Source organism: Cebidichthys violaceus, unplaced genomic scaffold (genome assembly GCF_023349555.1).
Source record: "Cebidichthys violaceus isolate CVI_PGR_0920_01 unplaced genomic scaffold, fCebVio1.0.p SCAF_39, whole genome shotgun sequence".
Classification (NCBI taxonomy): domain Eukaryota; kingdom Metazoa; phylum Chordata; class Actinopteri; order Perciformes; family Stichaeidae; genus Cebidichthys; species Cebidichthys violaceus.
The window spans coordinates 697,722-720,325 of NW_027176583.1; the positions used below are offsets into that span (position 1 = coordinate 697,722).

Here is a 22,604-nt window from a genome sequence, read left to right on the forward strand (position 1 = left end):
AAAATCATATTTCTTCCCTCAAAACACATCACAGTACACGCCTTCACACTGCAGCGCTCTGTGAAACTTGGATGCAAACACAGTGAAACACTCCATCAGAGGGAGCTCTTCACACGTCACACTTCTAGTGCGGAGGATCTCACTGGTCACATGTTTTTAAATGCAGCTCCTTTAACAAGTCGTTCTGAGATCACAGGATCACAAACTCCTCAGAAACAGACCAGAGACTCGTGTTATTTCATCTTTTATTATTCCAGTTTCATTTTTCCATTTGTTTGCACAATAGAGTGAAGAGTGGATGCAGTAATCCACAGACAGTTAATGTGAATGAATTACATTTATTGTCCCAGTTATGTGTGTGTACTTGTGATTTCACACACACACACACACATACAGGTCCAGCTGAGACCTGTAACTACTCATCATCACAGACCATTAAAAGACATTTAGTGCCCAGGCTAACTCTTCTTTTTACATATAAATATCAACAAAATCAAAACTATTTACACAAATAGATAATTAAATCTTCCTGTTTCCAGTGAGTTCATATCAAACATGATGAAGAGTGCGTCGGCTACGATTCACATGCTTCTCGTCATTCACGAATCCAAGGAAGCCTCTGGTTTCAGGTTAAATGCTTAAATATCGACATTATGAACAGGAAGAAAGTTGCTTTGCAACCGAAATGAAGTCAATTACATCGAATGTTTTGATATTTATCTCGCAACACTATTGATGAATCCATCTTTCTACATCACGGGACCCAAGAGATGTACAGATGTGAGAGGCTGAAGCTGCAGGAAGGACATTTCCTCCTCTGTGTAGAGGCGAAGACAATTCAGCTCATTTAGCTGAACAACAAAAATAAATGCCTGTCGGAGTCCGAGCGCTCTCAAAGGCAACGAGTCAGAGAAGCGACTCCTGCTTCTCATAACATTCCCACTCTCTCTTACTTCAGTATCGTTTCATTCTCAGCTTATTGTGTTCAGACGAGACGCTTCCTGTTCCTCTAATAAGGCAGAAGACAGGTGAAGACAGGCCGAGGTGTCAGACTCGGCACAAAGGTGATTCCCGGCTGCTGCTGTCAATGTCAGCATTATGCCTGAAACACTACGGGAAGGAGAGCTGGACTGTTGCTGTTGAATAGTATCCTCTCTAACGAAGCGGTACAGGAAGTGTGTGTGTGTGTGTGTGTGTGTGTGTGTGTGTGTGTGTGTGTGTGTGTGTGTGTGTGTGTGTGTGTGTGTGTGTGTGTGTGTGTGGAGAAGCTGCTCCATCACTCCACACACCCGTGAGAAAGTGACTTCTCCCAGGTGTGGTGAGTCTGAGGGCGTCTTTACATTATCTGTGTCGCGTTTCAAAGACAGGGAAGCGATCTAGCATATTCCGGGGTTAACTTAGCACCATCAGGAAAAGCCTCTCCACAGGAGGCCTCCTGCAGGGTGGGAAGGAATGTTAGCATGTTGCCTATGTTCACATTTACATTTGTTCAAATACATTGCTGTAGTCTTCGCAGTACTAAACAGAAAATGGAGGAAGTGAGTACTGTACAAATGAACCTTCATTATGTCACCTTATGCTGCAACGAGGATAAAGACGAGCAAAGTGCATTTATTGCGAGAGGTCACGGACTACAATCATCGTTTTTTTTAAATCCTACAGTCTTTTGTCAGAAGCGTTAAATCCACACGCAGTCCCACGAGGCCCGGAGACGAGGAGCGACTTCCAGACGAGGCGACGACGCGGCGCTGAAGCTCGCTGACGACGACGATGATGATGATGATGATGATGATGACGACGACAAACACTGGGACGATGGTGGGTGTTTGCTGGCTGAAGAGAGGCGGGTGAAGGAGGGACGACGCTTCCTGAGGGGAACCGTTCAGTCGGCAATGAAGTGTACAAAGGTGACGGGGAAGGCTCCCCTCCTCACCGGGTCGCCTTCAATGTGGCCCAGCTGTGGAGAGGGAAGACCGAGGTGACGTCAGAGGACGATGAAAAGCAGCTGGTTGTAGTCAGGTTGGGGTTTTATTCTACTGGGAGGGTGCAAGTTCACTGACACGCTGAACAATTTGACTGCTTTCAACCAAATAAGTCACATTCACCAGACTAGAACACCACTAAACTCTAGGGCTGGGTTCTCGGATCGATCGCTATTGAAAGATTCAATATCGATTCTTACAATCAAAGACTGATCGGCCTTTTCTCAGTGTGTGTGTGTGTGTGTGTGTGTGTGTGTGCACTAAATATTATGAGTAGCCTTCTAATACACGATACACCTGGGATGCATGTTGTGTAGAACGTCTACATGGTGGAAATCTTTTAGATTTTTTTTAAGTGAATCAGGAGATCAGTGCCAACAGCTCGCCTCACTAAACACCAACTAATGGAGCACAGAGTGGACTACGAGAGGCTCAAACACAATTAACATCTAAATCACATTTAACACGACGCTCCCACTTCATATTACCTTAGCCGATAAAGACGACAGAACTTATTATGTCCGTTAAAGTCATTTTAAACGTCTCCTATACCTGAAAACAAAAAGCTAGGACTTGTTTCTGCTCCAACAATGTACACACACACACACACACACACACACACACACACACACACACACACACACACACACACACACACACACACACAAGGCTAGAAGTGAAACACAACGAGGAACTAAATACAGAACAACAAGCAATTAGTTCATACAGTGGAAACTAAAGATGAACTACGGTGGCCCAAAGGTGTCCAGCGAATGCAAAAGCCACAACGCAAAAAGCAGGAAGTGAGAAACGATGGATGGTAACGATTAAACGGACTATTATTGCTGCAGGACGATTATTAGGCTCGTTCCAGATGAGCCAGGCCTGCGCAGGATCGATCACCTGCAGTGTGATCATGTGATTACGTGATAACCGTGTTTGTAGAAAATCTCATTTTCTTTTGTGTGATTGTAATATTTATCGCTGAATTGCAGGCTACTGGTCTCATGCTGTACAATGAATGTTTAATCTGTTCATATGTGGACGATAATAATATTAATAAAAGGTATACAAGGGGACAAAAGAACAAAGGGTAGATACACACACACACGTCCACATATGTCCAACATTACATCACACTGTTGCTTTTGCACTCATTCGACGCTTTCTCAGCCACCACAAGAAATTAAATATCTTTATATTCAGAAATTAGAAAAATGAAACGTTGTAATTGTGATTGCAGGACGGAGAGGAAAGCATGGCGGCGATCCCGGGGGGACTTTAGCGTCCACGCAGGGACAAAAGTGACTAAATACGGTCATATCTGCAGAGGTGGCTCAGAGGAAAACAAGTTGCAGCTGGTCGATGTTCACACAAGGGGCTCCAGAGAGGAAGCAGCAGCAGGCGGAAAAAGAGGAGGAGGGGGGGGAGGAGGGGGGGGTATGAGCCCGAATGAGGTCATGGCTTTTTTTTTTTTTTTGCTTTAGCCACCATGGTTACCGAGTGCAGGACGGGAGCTGGACTCTGGAGCTCTTTGTGCTTTAATCTGAGAAATATCCAAAATGAAGGAGCCATTGAAATGAGCGGCGTGTGAGATACTGACCCACCACTCCTGGTCCTCCTCTCCGTCCACCACGATCACCTGGCCCTCAGAGAAGGTCAGCTCGTCCGGGTTGTCGGCGACACAGTTGTAGATGGCTTTCACTCGCTTCGGCCGCTGCTTCTGCGAGACGGAAAACACACAAAAAAAAAAAAAAAAGCACCACAGACGGGTTTGATCACGTCTGTCCAGAAGTCTCCGTCTCTGTTGTTCTGTCTTCTGTGTTTTTCTTGTACTATTGGAATGTGGTAACTCTAAATTTTAGAATATATTTTTGGGCTGTACAAAAACAATTTACATGGCTTTTGGTTTGTTTCTACTGTGATATTTGTGTATTTTGAACTGCTTCTGTGTATTTTCTTGGACCTCTGACCGAAGGAATTTATTTCTTCGCAAAACAAAAGTTGAATTAGATTTGAATTTTACAAAAAAGGACAAAAAAAATAGCTGGAAGCAGAAGATATGAGACCTTTAAATCCAACGATTCCTCCAGTGATAACATGTCACTGCTGCAGCACAGGCTATAATCCTATGACTCTGTATTAATTGACAGACTAGAAGACTAGAAACAAAATGAAATGCATCGGTTATTCGTAATTACAGACTAGAAAGCTGTAAATATTCCTCCACTTTAAAAACACTGAGACAATAGGTCGGCCTACAGGCTGCTGAGGGGTACTGCACGACTTAGGAGTCAGCGAACGAATAAGCGCTTCATGATCGATTCTATCTGGAGGACGGAGAGCGGAGGAACGAGGGACTCACCGGGTAGATCTTCCTCTGCGAGGGGCCCGGAGGCAGAGACTGACCTACGGAGTTCTGGGGGCATCCTGGCACTTCCTTAGCTGGAACAGGAAGAGGAAATGATATCACCACGACAACAAAACGTTCCACGCTTTCCACGGAACAAACAGGACCTGGCAGATAGCAGAACAATGTGAACGCGGACACTGGACAGACGGACAAAGTACAGATTCTGGTAAATGTCTCTCTCATCACGTGCACTCACCCGGTCTTTCAATGGACACCGTTCGATTCAGTGGTCGGTTGAAGCTTTTATCATTGCTGTAAAACAAAAAAGGAAATGCACTCTCATCAGCAGTAAGTAAACGTCATATAAAAAGATACACGTAACAGAAAACCGTCCAGCTCTCCGGGTCTCTCGACAGCTTTGTTACAGATACTTTGCAGCACTGTAAGCCCCGTGGGAGACGAGAAGACAAAAGGAGGAGAGTCATGGCTCGCCTGGCTCGATGCAGAGCGCAGCCTGGAAGCTAATGAAGCGGCTAAACAGCAGCCATGTCGGCTCGTTCCTCACAAGCATTCAACAGCAAGATTCACAACCCTGCAGTAGAGCAGTGGAGTGAATGATATCATTCTATCGTTTCCCCGTGTTGCTGATAAAGCCGCCACAATGCCACTGAGCATTGATTACAGACCTGAACATGTTAACAGTAAACGTATAGCTGCTGCTGACACCTTAAAACAATGGTATTAGCTGTGAAAACACATTTTTATTCCCCGTCTGTTCTTACCCCGCGGGGGATTTAGGTGGCCCTGCTCTGGAGCCCAGCGGTCCCTGGTTCGACTTGGACTGCATGCTCATGGACTCCATCTTGGCCACAGGAGGACCCAGACCTGGGACACACAGTGACACACACCTTGATTGTCATATCTTTGCAAACTGAGCTAGTCCCGACCCTATGACTTCACATTAAACTAATATGTCTTCACCGCAGCGGTGGTCCAGTTTAATGAGGGAGCAATGGGTGTGCTGGGGGTCCATACCTCCGGTTGAAGTGAGTCTCAAGGGGGGGACAGGAGGGTGCATGTTGGGGGGGTCTGAGGACGACCTCTGGCGGCCAACCAGGTCTAAAGAAGAACCGGGCTTCCAGCTGCTGGACGCTGAAGTCTGACTGATCCCCCCGAGGCCGGATAGCTGGACTGAGACAGACGGAGACAGAGAGAAGTTATTAAGATATATATAAATATATATGAGTGAGAGTGAGAGTGTGAGTGTGAGTGAGAGAGAGAGAGAGAGAGCTGCACTTTGCCAGAACAAGCGTCCACTTTAAAAGTCAAGTCGTTTCCATTTGAGTGTAATTGAGAGCGACAGTTAATGGGGGGGGGGGGGGGGGGGGGGGGGGTGCAGAGAGGTGGCCAACACAGCTGGTTGTTTCTCCTCCGCACCGCTGGCAGCACTCCAGACGGCCACTAATGTTATTAAAGCCCGACTGTGGTGAGCGTGTCACAATGAGTTGGTTATCCTGTAAAGCTACGACACAGTTGTTGTTTTTAGTCTGTGAAGATTTGATCCATTTATTTCCATCAAGTAACCGTTTTCATAACACCGAATTAATTATCCCAAATCAACTCATTTCCATTCTCCCGAGCACCGACACGTCGACCGCGTCCGATCTTACCCAGGTTCCTCGGGGGCAGGGGCGGGGCAGCAGAGGCGGCGGACTGAGGCGCGCTGGCGTTGAGGATGGTGCCGTAGGTCTCGTTGTTGACCAGGCTGGGCATGAAGGCGCGCTGCTTGTCCTTGGCGAGGCCGACGGCGTCGCGCCCCGCGGAGCCCAGACCGCTCTGCAGGTGAGAGTTGCTGCTCGGGGTGTAACAGCTGACCGGACGCTCGTCTCTGCGATGAGGGCTGGGCTGGAGGGGCAGCGCAACGAGACACGGTCAGACAAACAAACCAACTTCCCCGTCAGTAGTGAATGATTAATGTGCAAACAGACAAAGTACTTTTAACAGTGTAGCACGTTGTCAACGAAAGTGCCTCTCACCTTCTCATCCAGATCTTCATCGCTTTCATCCAAGTCTTCATGCTGCAGGCACCATTCGTATTCAACATGGACGTGGGCGTTGAATTTCCCCGCCAGCGCTTGGTTCAACTATACACAAAACGAAAAACAAATCCAGACGCATGTAAAACACACACACACAGGACCGACGAGCTCTAAACAAAGAAGGGTTTCAGGAAGCGATATGTCGCTCGCAGGCATAAGCCAAGTTTGTAGAAGGCGAGCTCACCAGCTCTTCACACTGCAGGTGTTTGAGCCTCCGGGCGATATCCAGCGGCGTCTCCCCGGCCTCATTAGCTGGAGAGAAAAACAACAGAAAACATACGATCATCGCTGTATCCGCATGCAGCACAAACACACGGCCCATTTTCTCTCCTCCCATTTCACTGAGAAATGTGTAATTAGAGCGTTTCCCACACTGAACAACTCTCTGGTTTCTCTCCGTCCTCCTTCTCTCCATATCTATTATCAGGCTGTTTTGTTGATGTCACAGCGGAGTAGAAAGATTAGTGTTGTGAGAAAGAGTTGCCGTGGTCTTCTGGCAGAGCCGGCGCCTCTGGGAACTGAGTCTGAAAGACTTGAACCAAGGTGTGTGTGTGTGTGTGTGTGTGAGAGAGACAGAGACAGACAGAGAGAGAGAGAGAGAGAGAGAGGATGCGGCAGCGAGAAAAGACATTTGTGTGAGACAGTGGTGGTGGTTGAAGTATGCAGATCAATTACTGAGTGAACGTAATGTGATACTACAGTGATGTAAAAATGACTTTACACACAAGACCGAGAACAAGACAAAAGGACAGAGTGGGACAGTGAACGCATCGCAGCCGCCCCGGTTCGCCGGGACGTTCCCTTACCGATCTCTATGGAGGCCTTCCCCCGCAGCAGCAGTTTGAGACACTCGCTGTTGTCGGTCAGGCAGCAGTAGTGCAGCGCCGAGCTGCCTTTGGCCGTCTGCTTGTCCAAATTCAAGCTGCAGAGGGACACAGACGGAGAGCTTTAAAGAGGAACAAAATGAAGCCTCGCCTTGTCCAAACCCCAATAAAAGGTATAATAATATATTTGTCAGACTGTTGTATTGTCTGGCTTCGTTTACCTGTTCTGAGTGAGGAAGTCGACGATGTGAAGCGACGTTCTGTCCACCAGCCTGACCGCGAGATGAAGCGCCGTCTCCCCTTGTTCCTGGAATAACAAAACAACGTAGAGAATCAAGCTACAGAGCAAGAAGAAGGCCACAGATTCGTATGTGATCAAGAAGTCAAACTGGGCTGAGGCTTCCAAGTCGCCATCGAAGGACAGACTCAACGTCACACTGAATGCTTCGTGTACTGACATGTCCGTTGGCCAGAGGAATGGGCTCCATGAGGTCCACTCCCTCGGCGTAGACCTGGATGAGGGAGAAGATGTCCCGGGCCTTCACCGCGTCGCACAGCGTGTGGAGCCGCGACGTCGCGTCGGGACACTTCTTCCGAGCGAAACGCTTCTCCGTGTATTTGGCCGTGATGAAGTCTTTCCTCGCCTGCCTGGTGTGAACATGTGAAGAAGCAGCAGCTCAGCTACAGCCGCATCACTTACGTCTCGCAATGTCACGGAAAGCGTGACACAAAAGTACCACACTGATAACAGCTGAAGACTATTACAAGACGAAGCAACAATAAGCAACGCTCTTATACGTTATTAGTCATTCACTATATCATATTTCTATATTAATACAGACGAACATCATTACTTAATCATAGGATATATTCATCAGGTGTAAGCCGTCTGCATATATACCTTTCTGACTTCCTACTAATCCCACAACAGTCACTCTTGCCCTGTAATTTGTGCTTTAATTGCCAATTCCATGGTTGAGATGTGCCAATATGTCACAGTGATGGTGTCACGATGCGATACAAGGGAGAGGAGGAGGGAGGGAGGGGGAGAGGGAGAGAGAGTCCAGGGAGATTGGTATGGGGGAGAGATGGATGGGTGACTTACATGTCACTGCCTGGGTTGGGTTTCACCACATTTTCAGCACTTAAACAAGCCTCCATGATTTCATTAAAGCCTGCATTCCCCACATTCTTGGCCAGCTGTGGAGCACACACACACACACACACACACACACACACACACACACACACACACACACACACACACACACACACACACACACACGGACATAGACACACACATTGACACTAGTTATACTCAACATTTTCTGCACCACATGCATTATGGTAAAAGTTGTCATCATTGCGCGATAAACTCACACCTCAGGATGCAGTACTGTGTGTGTGTGTGTGTGTGTGTGTGTGTGTGTGTGTGTGTGTGTGTGTGTGTGTGTGTGTGTGTGTGTGTGTGTGTGTGTGGCGTTATTACATGCACAACGCCCATCTGATTGTGGCCAACACCACTTGGCGACTTAACACCCAGGAAAGCAAGCGTGACTGGAAGCATTTAATCCCTCCCGGCCCACAGGCGGTAAATCTCTCCACCAAACGGTGATTAGAAAAGCCCCAAAAAAATTAAATATCTCAGCTATTCTGTGTGGAGACTTCCAGAGGTCTCGGGAGGAGAGAGTAAAGATTCATAGGGAATAGTCTGTACAATCAATGCGACGGCAACAGTGATTTACCAAGAGCTCTGAGGTGCTGAGTACGTCCAGAGTGAGGGACTGGATCCTGGAGTAGTGGACTCCAAGCTCCCTGTGGATCCCTGAACACTCGATGCAGGTGAGGATGCCCAGGTTGGTGGACAGCCACGTCGGGTCTGAGGAAGACAAAAGGAAGAATCGTCAAAGAAGAATGGAGGGATGAAGGAGGGAGGAAGGACTACGGGTGACACGCTAAAAAAAAAAAAACCCCACTAAAGCTCAAGTTATTTCTGCAGCATGTGAGCAAACTTTGATGTGTGGAAAGCTGTGTGCTCTGGAAATGTAATGGCTGCCTGGAGGGATTTTTAACCATCTCACAGCACACAATGTCAGAGGCAAGCGACCATGCTGAACTGTAACTAAGCCTGGCCTAGAAACTCGTTCTATGTGCGGGATATATATATAATGTGTGTGGATGCCATACGTGTAAAATGTCTGCTGGAGGAAATTTCACAGGATTTGAGAAAAGTTATTGGCGGTAATATCTCCAGAAAGAGGATCCAGCACTTTCATTCCAGGACCGTACCGGTCGAGTGGCTCATAACTATGCATAAACTTCACTGCCAACACTCCCAAAGCAATACATCCTGTTATTCAAAGGTCATAAAATGTGTTTCGACACCGCGCTGCCGACCGTTTGTCTCTCTTCGTCACTCACTGGGCGCTCCGCAGTCGCAGCACACGTCATTCCCCGTCATCCTCTTGACCTCTCCCAGGATCGCCTTGGTCAACTCCTGCACGATGTTGTTCTCGCCGACATGCTGGTCCCCTTTGAAGGCCTGGTTCAACGCCTCCTCCTTGCTGTTCTGTAGCACCGAGATCCAGCTGGAGGAGAGGAGGAGAGGAGGAGAAGAGAGGAGAGGCCGGAGGGGCGTATGGGAAAATTAGAATAATGACGAATGATGAATGAAGAGGAAGAAGAGGAAGTAGAGGCAGGAGGAGGTGAGAGCAGCCGAAGCGGAAAGAAACGTGACGGAAAGGAGGAGGGTGTTAAAAAGAGGAGAGAAGAAGGGAGTCAAAAGGAAGCTAATAGTCAGGAGGTGGAAGGTAAAGACAAGGCCGAGCGTCTGACTGGGTGTGAGGGAGGAAGTGTGCGGAAAGTGGCCGAAGTGGTAAACAGGAAACACACACACACACACACACACACACACACACACACACACACACACACACACACACACACAGGGAAGGAAGGAACAGGCACTTACATCTGACAGTCCTGGTCATCCTCGGCCTGGAAATGATACGTTCTGTCGTCTGAAACAAAAAAATAAATAAAAATGGATAATGACACAACAGAGGAGAGAAGTGGAGACAGGAGAACGCTCAGTGACTTAAAGCATCAGGTCAAACTGAGGGAGAACAACTAAAAAAAACTCTTGTTTCTGTCTTCAGGTGTGAGTCACGTTTTTACACCAGTGAATCCAAAGCAGCTGAAATCATGTTGTGTCTCCAGAGGCTGAAGATTAGCTCCTCCAGCTTAATGCTATTATCTCTTACAGCACATGTGGCCAAATCTTAAATGATTCGTTTGACAGAAACTACTACTAACTAGTACTATTTAGGGAAGAACAAGCAAACGATATCAACGATTATTCAACATCATTATCGATTCCTTTGCAGATATTTAGTAAGTAGTTGTAGATTCATTTTCTGTCAGATTGAGAAGTGTTAATGTACACATCTTTAACAGTCGGCTTATCTTTGAGTCGCTGCTTCTTTCTAAATAGAAAAATATTTGAAATCCACAATGCTGCGCAACTGCTGCTGTCTGGATGAATGGAGCTAATTAAAGTGAGGCACTGGAGTGCAACATCTACAGAGGAGGGAGAGAGGAAACGGTGAGCGCAGACACAAAGGTAAGGAAAGTATAAAGCTAGAGTGCAAAGACAGACAGAGGGCCGGACTCACGGGATATGAGGTCAAAGCTCCTCTTCTCTTCAGGGTTGTGTTTCACCTGGCAGGTGAGCAGGTTGAGTTTAGCTGGCGGCCGGTTAGCCTGACAGAGAGAGAGAGACAGAGACAGAGACAGAGACAGAGACAGAGAGAGAGAGATAGAGACAGAGACAGAGAGAGTGAGAGAGAGAGACAGAGACAGAGAGAGACAGAGAGAGAGAGAGAGAGAGAGAGAGAGAGAGAGAGAGAGAGAGAGAGAGAGAGAGAGAGGGAGGAAGAACAGAGAGGGACGACAGTATAAGTGAGTGAGAGTGTTGTGTTTAACCATATCTGACTGCTGCTGCAGCCAAATGAAACACGTGATAAGCTGTAAGATGAGCTGCGTCAGTAAGAGGAGTCGTCCGGCCCGGAGCTAAATCTTCATACGGGGACCAAACAGAGTTCAGGTTTGAACGAGGCTCAGCTGAGGAGAACGTCAACTTGTGAATCACGGTTAATGGGTGACGACAACGACCGGCTGAGGAGGAATGAAGCGCGTGCGGCAGAATGTGCTCGTCGTCGTCGTCTTACCGTGCCGTGTGAGATGGTGAGGTATCCGTTCTTCGCCGTGCACTTTCTCTTCTGCCACACTTTCCTCAAGCTGCGACACACAGAAGACGGTTCATCGGCGAGTCAAAGAGCAGACAGTCGTCATGAAACATTTAGTACGATCACGTTATAATACAGAACACGTGCATTAGTTATGACGCACAGGCCGAGCAGCGGAATCACATCTACCATAAGATTGTACACGGTTCAAATCTTCACTCTGCCTTCTTGTATGAAAAAGCTTATTTTCAATTTGTTACTGTAATATTTATTACAATTTTTGAAACTACAACTATTGCAGAACTATTGTACAAATGCTCACCCGTCACTTTTCTTGTAGAGGTACCCGCTGCGCTCCGTGCCGTGCTCCTTGTTCCCCCGGGGTTGGTGCAGGCTGTAGGTGGTGCTCTGCCGCACCTGCGAATCCTGCAAAAACACAAACAAACAAACAAGAAATCAGAGCCTTTAAACACATTTAAAAAATAAAAATAAAAAGCAGGCACTGCATGTGGGATTTGCAAAGTCAAATTGCAGTCAAGTGGGAGCCGCTGAAGCGTTAGATGGCTCAGATTCATGCTCTGCTCCTCTGAGAATTTGGAAGCAAGTATGAACAACAGTGGAAGACTGCTGCCGTGAGCCTCGGTGGTTTTGTACACATGGGGATGAGAGAATAAGAGGAGCTGCCATTTTATCCTCATGTGCCACTCTGAAAGGATCAAAAGATGAGTCACATTGAGATAAAACAGATTCAACCTCAACTAGAACACAATTAACTTGATTCTTCTTTAGATATTCAGCTTTGACAAAACAACCGCCAAAAAAAAAAAGGGACCAAACAAAGGCCAGATTTTTGTGTGAGTGATGTCATTTCCTGTCTGGAAACACTACGGGAAACAGAGAGGACGACTTCTGAAGGCGGGACGTTAATGACTGTTTAACACGCAGCCAACAGGATGATGGTGAAGGAGCACGAATGCAGCTCCGGCTCTTCTCTCATTGAAAATAAAAAATAAATAAAATAGAAAGCACAACTGAAAATAACCAAAAAGCGCTGAAACAATCCCATGACATATTTGAACGAAAAAGAATATGCTGCTGTAAAAGAACATATGAATCCAGCACTACTAACTGAAGCAACAGGATGCAAACATTCCACATGTCTTCAAGAAATCCACTTACTCTCCTGGACTTGTTTCACAAAAGAAGGCGGCAGCGAAGGAAAGAAGAGAACAATCATCAGGTGAGACCAGGAGTAGCCTGCAGCGTGTTTCATGGTTCACTAAGGACCCGGGTCGAGGATAAATCACGTCCACTCATTGGGCGGTGGGGAGAAAATGGATAATAGCGATGCATGTATGATCCAAAGACAAATTTGTAGTGTGGAAACAGCCCTGATAGACCTATTGTAAGGATTGCCTGTTTGAAATCCAATCTGATCTAAGAGCAGATATACAGGAACCAGGAAGACGAAGACGTGATCTTTCCTCACCTCTTTCTGCTCCACCTGTAGCGCCGTCTTGAGGACGTCTCGTAGCTGAGTCAGCTGCTTCCTCTCCTCGTCCTGCACCTGCTTTATCTGTGACAGAGGAGAGACGGGAGACGACGGGAGAGAAGAGACACGCCGTGACGTTCATACGACGTAAATGTCACCGATCGAGAGAAAGCGAGGCGATACCAGGAGCAGCCGGTTCTCTCTCACCGTGTGCAGATCAGTGGCCAGTTTCTCTATGGAGGGCTTCAGGTTGTCCACAGCTTTCAGGCCGTCCTGGAAGAAACTGAGCAGGAAGCACGTGAACTTAACAAAGAGCCTTATGTTGTACAAACCGACACCTTCCAGGTCGAATAACAACATTGCATAATAACAAATCAGTTCTCGTCTTACTTGCACTGCGCGTGGAAATACTTGATGAGGTTCTGCAGCAAGTCCACCCCTTTCTTGATTTTGATCTCATTGACTTTGAGGAGGTACTGTAAACATTGAATACAGATGTAGTCAGACAGGATCACTCAGACTCAAACACATGCATCCCTTTCATCTCATATCCAGACGCTTCAAAGTAAAAAAAGTCTTCTTCTTCCAAGTAAAGCTTCATTTCAAAGAGGTCCAGACCGCACAAACACACTGAATGCAATCTGAATTCCAAACGGCTGAACACCCATTCTGAAATATACAACCTCTACCTAAGTTTGACTGATCTGTGCAGAAACTAGCCAGACCTCAAACGAGCCGTTGGCGACATTCGTCGGTCGACTGACCTCGCACATCTGCAGCTGGAAGAATCTCCTCTCCTTCTCCATCTCCTCAGCGATCTCCGCCCCGCTGATTTCCGTCCTGATCATCCCGTGCTGCCTGGCGTGCTCCTTCTTCTCCTTCTCTATCTTGGTGCTGGCAGGAAGTGACATCACAGGGGGGGGGGGGGTCAAAGAGCACATCCATGGCAACACCATGAACATGGAGGGGGAGCAAAATCAGCCCTATTGCTATCCTGCAGATAAAGGTGTGGCCCTGCTGGGGGTCTGTGGTTTCTAAAGGTTAAAGGTTAGAGACGGTTGGTGCCGACTGGGTTTACGGTGCAACAGTAACTCTGATGCATCTGTTCAGGTTTATCTAAGCCATCCAGGTAGTAAGCAGTCTTGTTAATACGTTCATTTAAGTTGATTTCCCTTCCAAACAACAGAGTGCAAACAGTCATCACCTTCGATGCAGCGGGTTACCTGACAGTCAGTATTTAGGGCTGATTTTTCCCCCCCCACAGACCACAAACTCTCCATTCAATATCTCTAAACAGGCGACAGAGGAGGAGGCACCAGAGCATGCAGCGGGGCATTCTGTTCCATATGCTGTTTTCTGCTGACGGCACATCTCCTACAAAGAGGATGCAGCAGACCGTTCCCTATCGGAGGGACGTTCGGCCCGGTTCACGTGCGTCGAGACAGACTTCCCTCCCTCACGCTCGATCTGTGCTGTCTCCGTTTGACCTGCAGCTACAGGCTCAGCACAATATGCGACGAGACAAATGCATACAAAAAAAAAAGAGAAGGAAAAATCAAAAAGTGGTGGAGCTGCATGAGCCTTCTTCTAAAACATGTTCTAAAACTATCAACTAGTCAGAAAGAAATAGGCTACTGAAGGAGGCCATTTAGTAGTGCTCCCTTTATGTCACGATTCATGACGCTACACCACTTTAAAAAAGAAAGATCATTCTTCTGTGTTGTTATTGCTGTTGCACAATATCTCGTGTCATGTGTCGTTTGGCATGCGCACAAAGGCAGTGTGATGCGTGGTGAACGAATGCCAACTTTGAGGTTTGTTTGTGTAATGATATCGACGGTGAGTCACTGTGGGAAAAGACAAGTTTCTTTTCTCCGTTTAGCCGTTAAGTTCTGGTTGTGTGTACATGTTTGTGTGCGTACAAGCCAAACGTCACGTCAGCGCATGAATCTTCAGCCCTGACAGCGTTACGGCTTCATCAGAGCTGCGACTAACAGAGAGACACACACACACACACACACACACACACACACACACACACACACACACACACACACACACACACACACACACACACACACACACACACACACGTGTTCACCGGGCTGTTTTTTTGGCAGCCGGCCAAACTTGACAGTTGCTCAACTGATGATCGGGCTAAAAAAAAAAAAAAAAAAAAGATCCAGTCACTTTCAGTTCTGTCAGTTCAGGAAGTGATTCGTCCATTTGGACATAAAGACAAAGAGTTTTTGGAGACGCATTCTGCATCTAAAACGTAGGGAAAGATTTGTCAGATTTTAGTGATTACTTCCTGAATCAACGGCATTCAAAGTGAGAGAACAACCGAGGGACTGAACACTGAATTCAGACTCGGGTTGTCATACGCAAAGAGCTTGCAAACCAAATTAGAGGAATCAGAAAGCAATGCTGTGCGGAGACAAAATAATTGATCTTTTTGTGTCTGAGCGTATAAAAACCAGCAGACAGCAGAGAGAAAGATAATCAAGACACGGTGCGGTCCCCAATCAGGCAGAAAACTGGACTCTATTGATGTCTTCTCCATCAATAGAGTCAAATCATAAGAAGAAGTCGGGTCGTTCACAAACACACAGCATCCGGCTGAACTCTGGACGTCAGCACAAAGCCGGTACTGTCCCGCCGAACCGGTTTTGGAGAGGAGAAGGATTACCCTTTCAGCAAAGAATGTCCTTTGCAGCTTGTAAAATATATACGACAGCGCTGTAAGATGTCATGTGTTGTATGCATGCGCAGTCACAAGGGTTCGACGGTGGAAACGGTGTCTGGGGGTGTGGAGGTGGAGAGGTGACGGTTATTCACACTATCGAGCATGTGTTAACAGATCATCACGGGGGGGAGGGGGGAGGGGGAGCTACAGGGGGGAGAGCGGTTAGTCGAGACAAGACATTCTGCACATTTCAGTTTAACATACTGACAAGTTAAGAGTATGGTTTGATCTGCAGAATTGATGAAAATTAGGTTTCTTACGCTTTTGTTTCGTAGTCCTTCCAGGCTTTGTCGAAAGGCTTTTTCAGATCCTGTGGAGCAGAAAGCTCAAATTAAAGAAGTTTGAAGACAACAAATCAAGAAAAGAAACATTCTAGTTTCACAAATGTGGAGATTTGCTGCTTTTGGGCTTTTAAGATGTCGCTTTGTGCTCTGGGATCTTGTCGTCGTCGTTGTTTTTTTTTTTTTACATTTCAAACACATTTAGGAGCAACACCATCATAAGACAACCAGGAATCACAAAGAACACTCTGTGGCGTGTCTTTATCAACCGCTAACGAGCAACGCTACATGCGTGGGTGTGTGTGTGTGTGTGTGTGTGTGTGTGTGTTTGCAGGTGTTTTGTTTCAACACGACGTGACTCAGTAAGCTGAATCATCCTCCCCACAGCTGTCTCAGCGGGGAGAGGTTAACTGTGGAGGGCCGGTGGAAAAATCGTTTCTTGGCATTTGTAGCGCGATCCCTCCGGTCACATCGACAACGGGCAAACGCCGACGTCTCATCGTCGCGGTTGTTTGCGCCTCCAGCAGCTGCTTGAGCGACGCGCTTGATTAAACAACATCCCCAACACCGCGGCGCTGATTAAACGGGGATTGCGACAAACAAAAAGGAGGGATTACTGGGTGCAATTGGCCGTGTCATTCCCTAGAAAATACAAATTCTACTAAATGAATCGTTGCCTGAAACCAAAATCTACATCGAGCACCTGCTGCATCCTGGTATGGACTCTAAACCATAAGCAGCACTCATATCTGTCATGTTGTGCATTTCTGCTCATGTTCCTGTTCGGCTGGACAGACAGCTTACGGCTTTAGTGCTTTGTTAAAACTCCAGAGACGACTGACCCCGCGGTTGACCTTCCGCTTCAACAGCAGAGGCTCGACCCGTTCGCCCAAACGATCGCGGTCTGGTTCACCGCCGAGGACCACTCGGCCATTCAGTCAACCGGCTCAAGGGCCAGAAACCACCAGAGGAAAGAGAGCATAAAAGACCAAAACACTGAAGAGAAAGAACAAGCCAGCGAAGGAAAAACAAAAGCCAAAGCAAGTCACTAAAAGAATGTAGTGCAGGTCAAGAGAGAGCCAGAGAGAGAAGAGAGGGTGAGCGGAAGGAAACGTCAGAGCCAGAGAGAGGAGAAAATGGCAACAATGGCTAAAAATACAGAATAGGCCAAGGTAACGGGGCAAATAACTCCCAGAGAGACCAGGGAGCTCTCAGCGTCCTCATTCTCCGTCTGGATGAATCCAAAAGGACGGAGGAGGCATGTCACGCCCTTGACAAGGAGCCTCCGTTGGCAAATGTATCACCTCTTCCTACCTACGACCACACACACACACACACACACACACACACACACACACACACACACACACGTCCAGGAATAGCACTTCCCGTTACACATTCCGCACACCTTTTTCCACCGCAGCAATGAACGGACTCAACCTGGTCAGCAGCACCGGAGGCAGAGTTCAGTTTGGATGTGAACACTTAGAAGAGATCAGTTAAATAACAAAACACTTCCAGTCCAAAGACGTTACGTTTAATATCACAGGAAACAAATCGGCAGCATCCAGCTGGAAACTGTCAATTCTGTTTGAAAAATGAACTGAACAATTATCAAAATCGTTGCAGATTAATTCTCTACTTGACAATTGTTAAGTGACTGAATATTGCTCTGGATGATCCACAGACTACAGGGAGTATCTCTGCATCACAAAGTATTCAGCAACCAGGACATTTTTACCAGATTTTACCATAACATTGTCCTTTTTCATGGCACAAACTAGCGCCGTCTCCATCTCAACACCTGAACAATAAGAACCAACATCTGCTGAGTGCTTTGTTAGCTGGACTGACTGAATCTGAATCTGCAACTTCTGCTGTTTGCAAATCCCCCGTTCAGTAAATTCAAAAACGGCCGATGCTGCCGATGTTGCAGTCGACAGCAGAGTGTGCAAACTAATAATAACTAGTAATCTGCTCTTATCTAAACTCTCAAACAGCGATCATGAGAAAAAGAGCCCAGAGTCCCCCCCCCCCCCCGTACAAACACAAACACAATGGCAGCTATCCACACACTGTACGTGAACAGTGATACGCTGATGTGACTCATGGCGGGTTAGAATCACAGTCCGCTCAACGAGGACGGGGGGGGGGGGGGGGGGGGGGGGGGGGGGGGGTGTCCGCTGCAGGCATGACATCATGCCGCCGTGAGCAGGAATGTTCCGTGGACTCGGCACTTTTCCGTGTGTGTTTAACTTCAGTGAAAACACTGCGGGGTCTTCCAGGGGACCCCGCCCCCCCGGCCTTTTTGTGCTAGCGCTGCACTAACCGAGCCGCGTCCCGAGTAAAGTTCACGTCACCTGTGAAGGAGCGTGGAGTTGAGATGAGGTGGAGAATGGAGGATTTCTCTCCGAGTAACAGCGGTGACGGGTTGCTAGGAGGTAGCCCTCTAATCACACAATAGGACTGGTGGCTATCTCAGCTTCCACACAGCTGTCGATTCTAATTCTCTCTCAAGAGACTCTTTTAAATACATTCCTCATGACCGAGATCCATATCAACCCGTTACTTCGTCCTACTCTCCTTCCTACTCTCACTGCAGTCTAAACAGCCTTTCGTGCAGGTCTGGACTTCTTTCTGCTTCGTCCTCTACGAACAGGTACTTCCCCCTGGGAGAGGACAGGAGTGCAGAAGCAGGATAATGATAGAGGAGGAGGAGGAGGAGGAGGATGAAGGATGCGGGATGGATGAGGGGGAAGCCTTGGGCTTTAGAGGTGAGTAACGGGTTAGGAGACGGTGAACAAAGACAAATGAGAGAAATAAGCCATCATTTCATTTCCAGATGACTCTTTCTCTCCCTTCTCCTTTATGAGTGTGTGTGTGTGTGTGTGTGTGTGTGTGTGTGTGTGTGTGTGTGTGTGTGTGTGTGTGTGTGTGTGTGTGTGTGTGTCCTGAGGTATGAAATAACCAGCAGCTCATTAGCCCCACCCCCCCATGTCACTGGGGTGATGAGAATCATCAGCGGGCTAATGAGCAATAAGTGGGGAAGCGTTACAGATGTGACTGTCTGCCACAGCCAGAGTGAGGAGGTCAGGGGTGGGAGTGACAGAGTGAAGGAGACAAGGAAGGGAAGAACGATGGAGACAGACGTGTGGGGTTAAGAGAGAGAGAGAGAGAGAAAGAGAGAAAGAGAAAGAGAAAGAGAGAGAGAGAGAGAGAGACTAAGAAAGAAAATCACCGAAGAGAAAATCAGATCGAGGCTGAAAAGAAAACATCACACGAACAAAAGAGCAAGAGAGACACGGCGTCACGCGGGACAACCGGCCTCATTAGAGAGCCGTCTTAATCGCATCATACCTCGCTGGAGGCCACAGCCAATCACGCGCCCGGAGGTGGGAAAGGTCAGCGACTGCCGCGGACAGTAACGAGCGCTGATTGCATTACAGAGCTGTCTGTCTGTCTGTCTGTCTGGGTTTAGTCCGTTTTGGTGGAAGCACATGACTAACGGCCCTGTACTGAACCTCAAAGATTTTTTAGTTTTGGGTAAATAGCCTGTTGATCAACCTCAAACAATAATTTTTTTTGGTATTCATTTCTTTATTTTGATACCGTAGAGCCAACTTGGTGGGCAGAAATGAAATATTTTGGGCCAACTTAACAATTCATTCATTTGGATCATAAAATCCCAAATTGCTCCATGTGTCACTGGTCAATGATGCGATGTTGAATGACTGTGCCCCCCCCCCCCCCCCCGTGCTAAAACTCTCTCATGCTGAGCAACTTGTGAATGACTTCCATCACGTTGAGTTCCTGCAGGCGTCATGCTGATGCTCTAACACATGCCGGCGGTTTTGTTGCCTTACCCCTTTGACTCCCTTCAGGTCTCCTTTCAGCAGGCTGTCCAGAGGAAAGGTGATGATGTTGTTCATGTTTTGGAACTGGAGGAGGGTGAGGAGAGAGAGATAAGAGTCGAAGGGTTACATCAGAGGATTTGAAGCCTTTTAGCGTGTCGTGTGCAAGAGGTAAACGACAAAGGAAAGCACTTAAGGTAGAAGGTAGTCTCTCGTTTCCTTCAGTAGATGATGGTGATGAGAGGCTAACGGGTTAATTCTACTTTTTGCTCACCTCTGAAAGTTTTCCGAAATATAAAAACAAACCATGATGAGACAGTAGCCTCTGTGTGTAGCGCTGCTGCATGTAATCCAGGGAGGCGAGAGCTTGCTAAAGCCGGGAGAGATTACATCTTCACATCCAGGTCAGGCGGCAGCTCGTGTTTCTTTAATATAAAGGTTTTGAGATAACAGCAAACATTAAAAGTCCCAAGCTCCGTCCGGGTCTCCGGGTGAGGAGATACAGAGTCCGGGGGAAGCGACAGACCTCACACAACGGTGTCGGATTTTTTTAATAAAGCTTTGGCCTCAATACAAAAACCTGGCTTTAACAGATCAGGTTGACTTAAATCCAGCAGATATTTGGTGTTGCAGCGGCTCAACGGAAAAACTAGAGCTACCTCCCCGAGGGCTTCGAGTTCTAGCTGGACTCGGTGTGTGTGTGTGTGTGTGTGTGTGTGTGTGTGTGTGTGTCTGTCTCAAGGCAATACAGACAATTAGGGAGACACTAGTGGACTCACCAGGTTTTTGAAGAGCGCAGTGAGCTCCTTGGTGAAGACGGAGAACTTGAGGAAAGCCGAACCCAGATCAGGATCATCTCTGTACACACAGTTTTCTCCAAACTTCTCCAGGGCCTGAGTGTACTGCTCCTCATTCTCCACATGGGCTGGGGAAACACACACACACACACACACACACACACACACACACACACACACACACACACACACACACACACACACACACACACACACACACACACACACACACACACACACACACACACACGTCAGCCTTGGGCTTTCACTCTCCGATCGTTTCAAGTCGATCACTGGGTATTAATAATGTACGGTAGACTTTCAGTGAACAAAGATCCACTTCTCCGGCCGGTCGATCCTCCCGTTACAGTTCAGGGTTTTCCCCAAGAGCTGCCAGCCAACGATTGAACCGCTAAAGAACATGTCGATCAGTCGGTAACCAGTCACGGAGGAAGCTTTAAAATCCAGCAGCGACCGAAGTCTCCCAGCGAGCCTGAAGTCGACTTAATCTAGCGCAGGGTCAGGTCTAGAACGAGTCCACTTAATTCACCCCACGCCAGACTGGGCAGCTGATAACAGCTAATGCCTCCGGGACAGCGGCGGAGCAAGGGATGGGGCACTGGGGGACTGTTGCTATGACAGCAGTCACTAAGAGACGTGACGGGGGGGGGGGGGGGGGGGATGAAGGTGACGGGGTGGCATGAGGGAAGGACTCGAGGAAAAGGAAGAAAAAGAGGTGTGAACTAAAAGACACCTGCTGCCACATAACGACTCAGCTTTCCATCTCGCTCGCTCACACACACACACACACACACACACACACACACACACACACACACACACACACACACACACACACACACACACACACACACACACACACACACACTATTAAAAAGGGGAAAAGCTGAAATCTGGAGATATAATAAACCTCAATCACGCGTCAGACGCCGGTCCTCACCACACACCCGCTCCAGCTGTTTTTGGCGGTGTGGTTCTGCCGGGCTCTGGGCCGACAGGGCGGTGGCTCTGCTGTTGTTTAAGAAGTGGCACATGAGAGCCACAACCCCCCCCCCCCCGGGCTGCTTAGTGAGCGACATGTGTATTTGTTGTAACATGACCTCACACATCACTCATGCAGTCTGCAGCACAGAGCGGAGGCGGCCGTTTCAACCTCAGTATTTGAGGACCTGCTGAACTACGTCTCCAGAACTATTTGAGCATCTGCAACATGAAACACATCGTCTATTTTACCGAGCAGTGACAGTGTTGTGCTTAGGCTCATCTTCCTAGAGGGCCTTGCCTTTCACAAAATAACTAATTAAGAGTTTAAGTAATTGTTGTTGTTCATTGACTTAATTGAAAAATAATTAAATGCTAGGTGTTTATCTGCATTCACACCGTTTACCTACTTCGTAATATTGTTTATATATATTGCTTTTTCCACATCTACATGAAAAGCAACGTGTGTGTGTGTGTGTGTGTGTGTGTGTGTGTGTGTGTGAGTGTGTGAGACAGGAAAAAGGATTCCTTTTTGCTTGACCTCAGGAAGTGATGACCGTGTGTTTACTGGTGGACGGAGACCATGACGTGGTCACACACACACACACACACACACACACACACACACACACACACACACACACACACACACACACACACACACACACACACACACTAAGGAAACAACACTGGGCTCCACGACGAGGTCGGCCCAGAAGCCGAGTGTTTTCCTGATGCAACATCAGGCTCAGCGCTGCATTATTCAGCAACTCTTCCCTGCTCAGCTCTACGGGCGCTGCAGCAGGAACACGCCGTTCACTCGTCTGCCTCGATTCGTTATCTGTTCGGCAGGTCTGTCCGAGCCGCCGTGCTCGATCGGCTCCGGGTTCTTCTTCGGGGGTTTGAGATGCTGCTGCTGGTTTATTCATC

General features: G+C 47.7%; 1 protein-coding gene across 2 annotated transcripts in view; it reads right to left on the reverse strand.

Annotated features, from left to right (window-relative positions):
- Window positions 1-231: 231 nt before the first annotated feature.
- asap2a (ArfGAP with SH3 domain, ankyrin repeat and PH domain 2a) overlaps window positions 232-22,604 on the reverse strand; it is a 37,680-nt gene continuing 15,307 nt past the window's right edge. Inside the window, exons 3-28 of one of the 2 annotated variants that reach the window (XM_068726298.1) lie at window positions 20,655-20,800; window positions 19,888-19,962; window positions 16,004-16,053; window positions 13,762-13,891; window positions 13,388-13,473; window positions 13,205-13,280; window positions 12,995-13,081; window positions 11,828-11,931; window positions 11,488-11,557; window positions 10,933-11,020; window positions 10,230-10,278; window positions 9,680-9,846; window positions 9,004-9,137; window positions 8,364-8,458; window positions 7,717-7,906; window positions 7,480-7,565; window positions 7,241-7,356; window positions 6,619-6,686; window positions 6,372-6,479; window positions 6,006-6,240; window positions 5,371-5,526; window positions 5,118-5,220; window positions 4,592-4,647; window positions 4,348-4,427; window positions 3,586-3,705; window positions 232-1,957 (exon numbers count right to left, since the gene is read on the reverse strand). In XM_068726298.1, the coding sequence (XP_068582399.1) occupies window positions 1,883-1,957; window positions 3,586-3,705; window positions 4,348-4,427; window positions 4,592-4,647; window positions 5,118-5,220; window positions 5,371-5,526; window positions 6,006-6,240; window positions 6,372-6,479; window positions 6,619-6,686; window positions 7,241-7,356; window positions 7,480-7,565; window positions 7,717-7,906; window positions 8,364-8,458; window positions 9,004-9,137; window positions 9,680-9,846; window positions 10,230-10,278; window positions 10,933-11,020; window positions 11,488-11,557; window positions 11,828-11,931; window positions 12,995-13,081; window positions 13,205-13,280; window positions 13,388-13,473; window positions 13,762-13,891; window positions 16,004-16,053; window positions 19,888-19,962; window positions 20,655-20,800 (2,750 nt within the window). In that variant the 3' untranslated portion in view covers window positions 232-1,882. The other variant, XM_068726299.1, reaches the window with a different exon arrangement.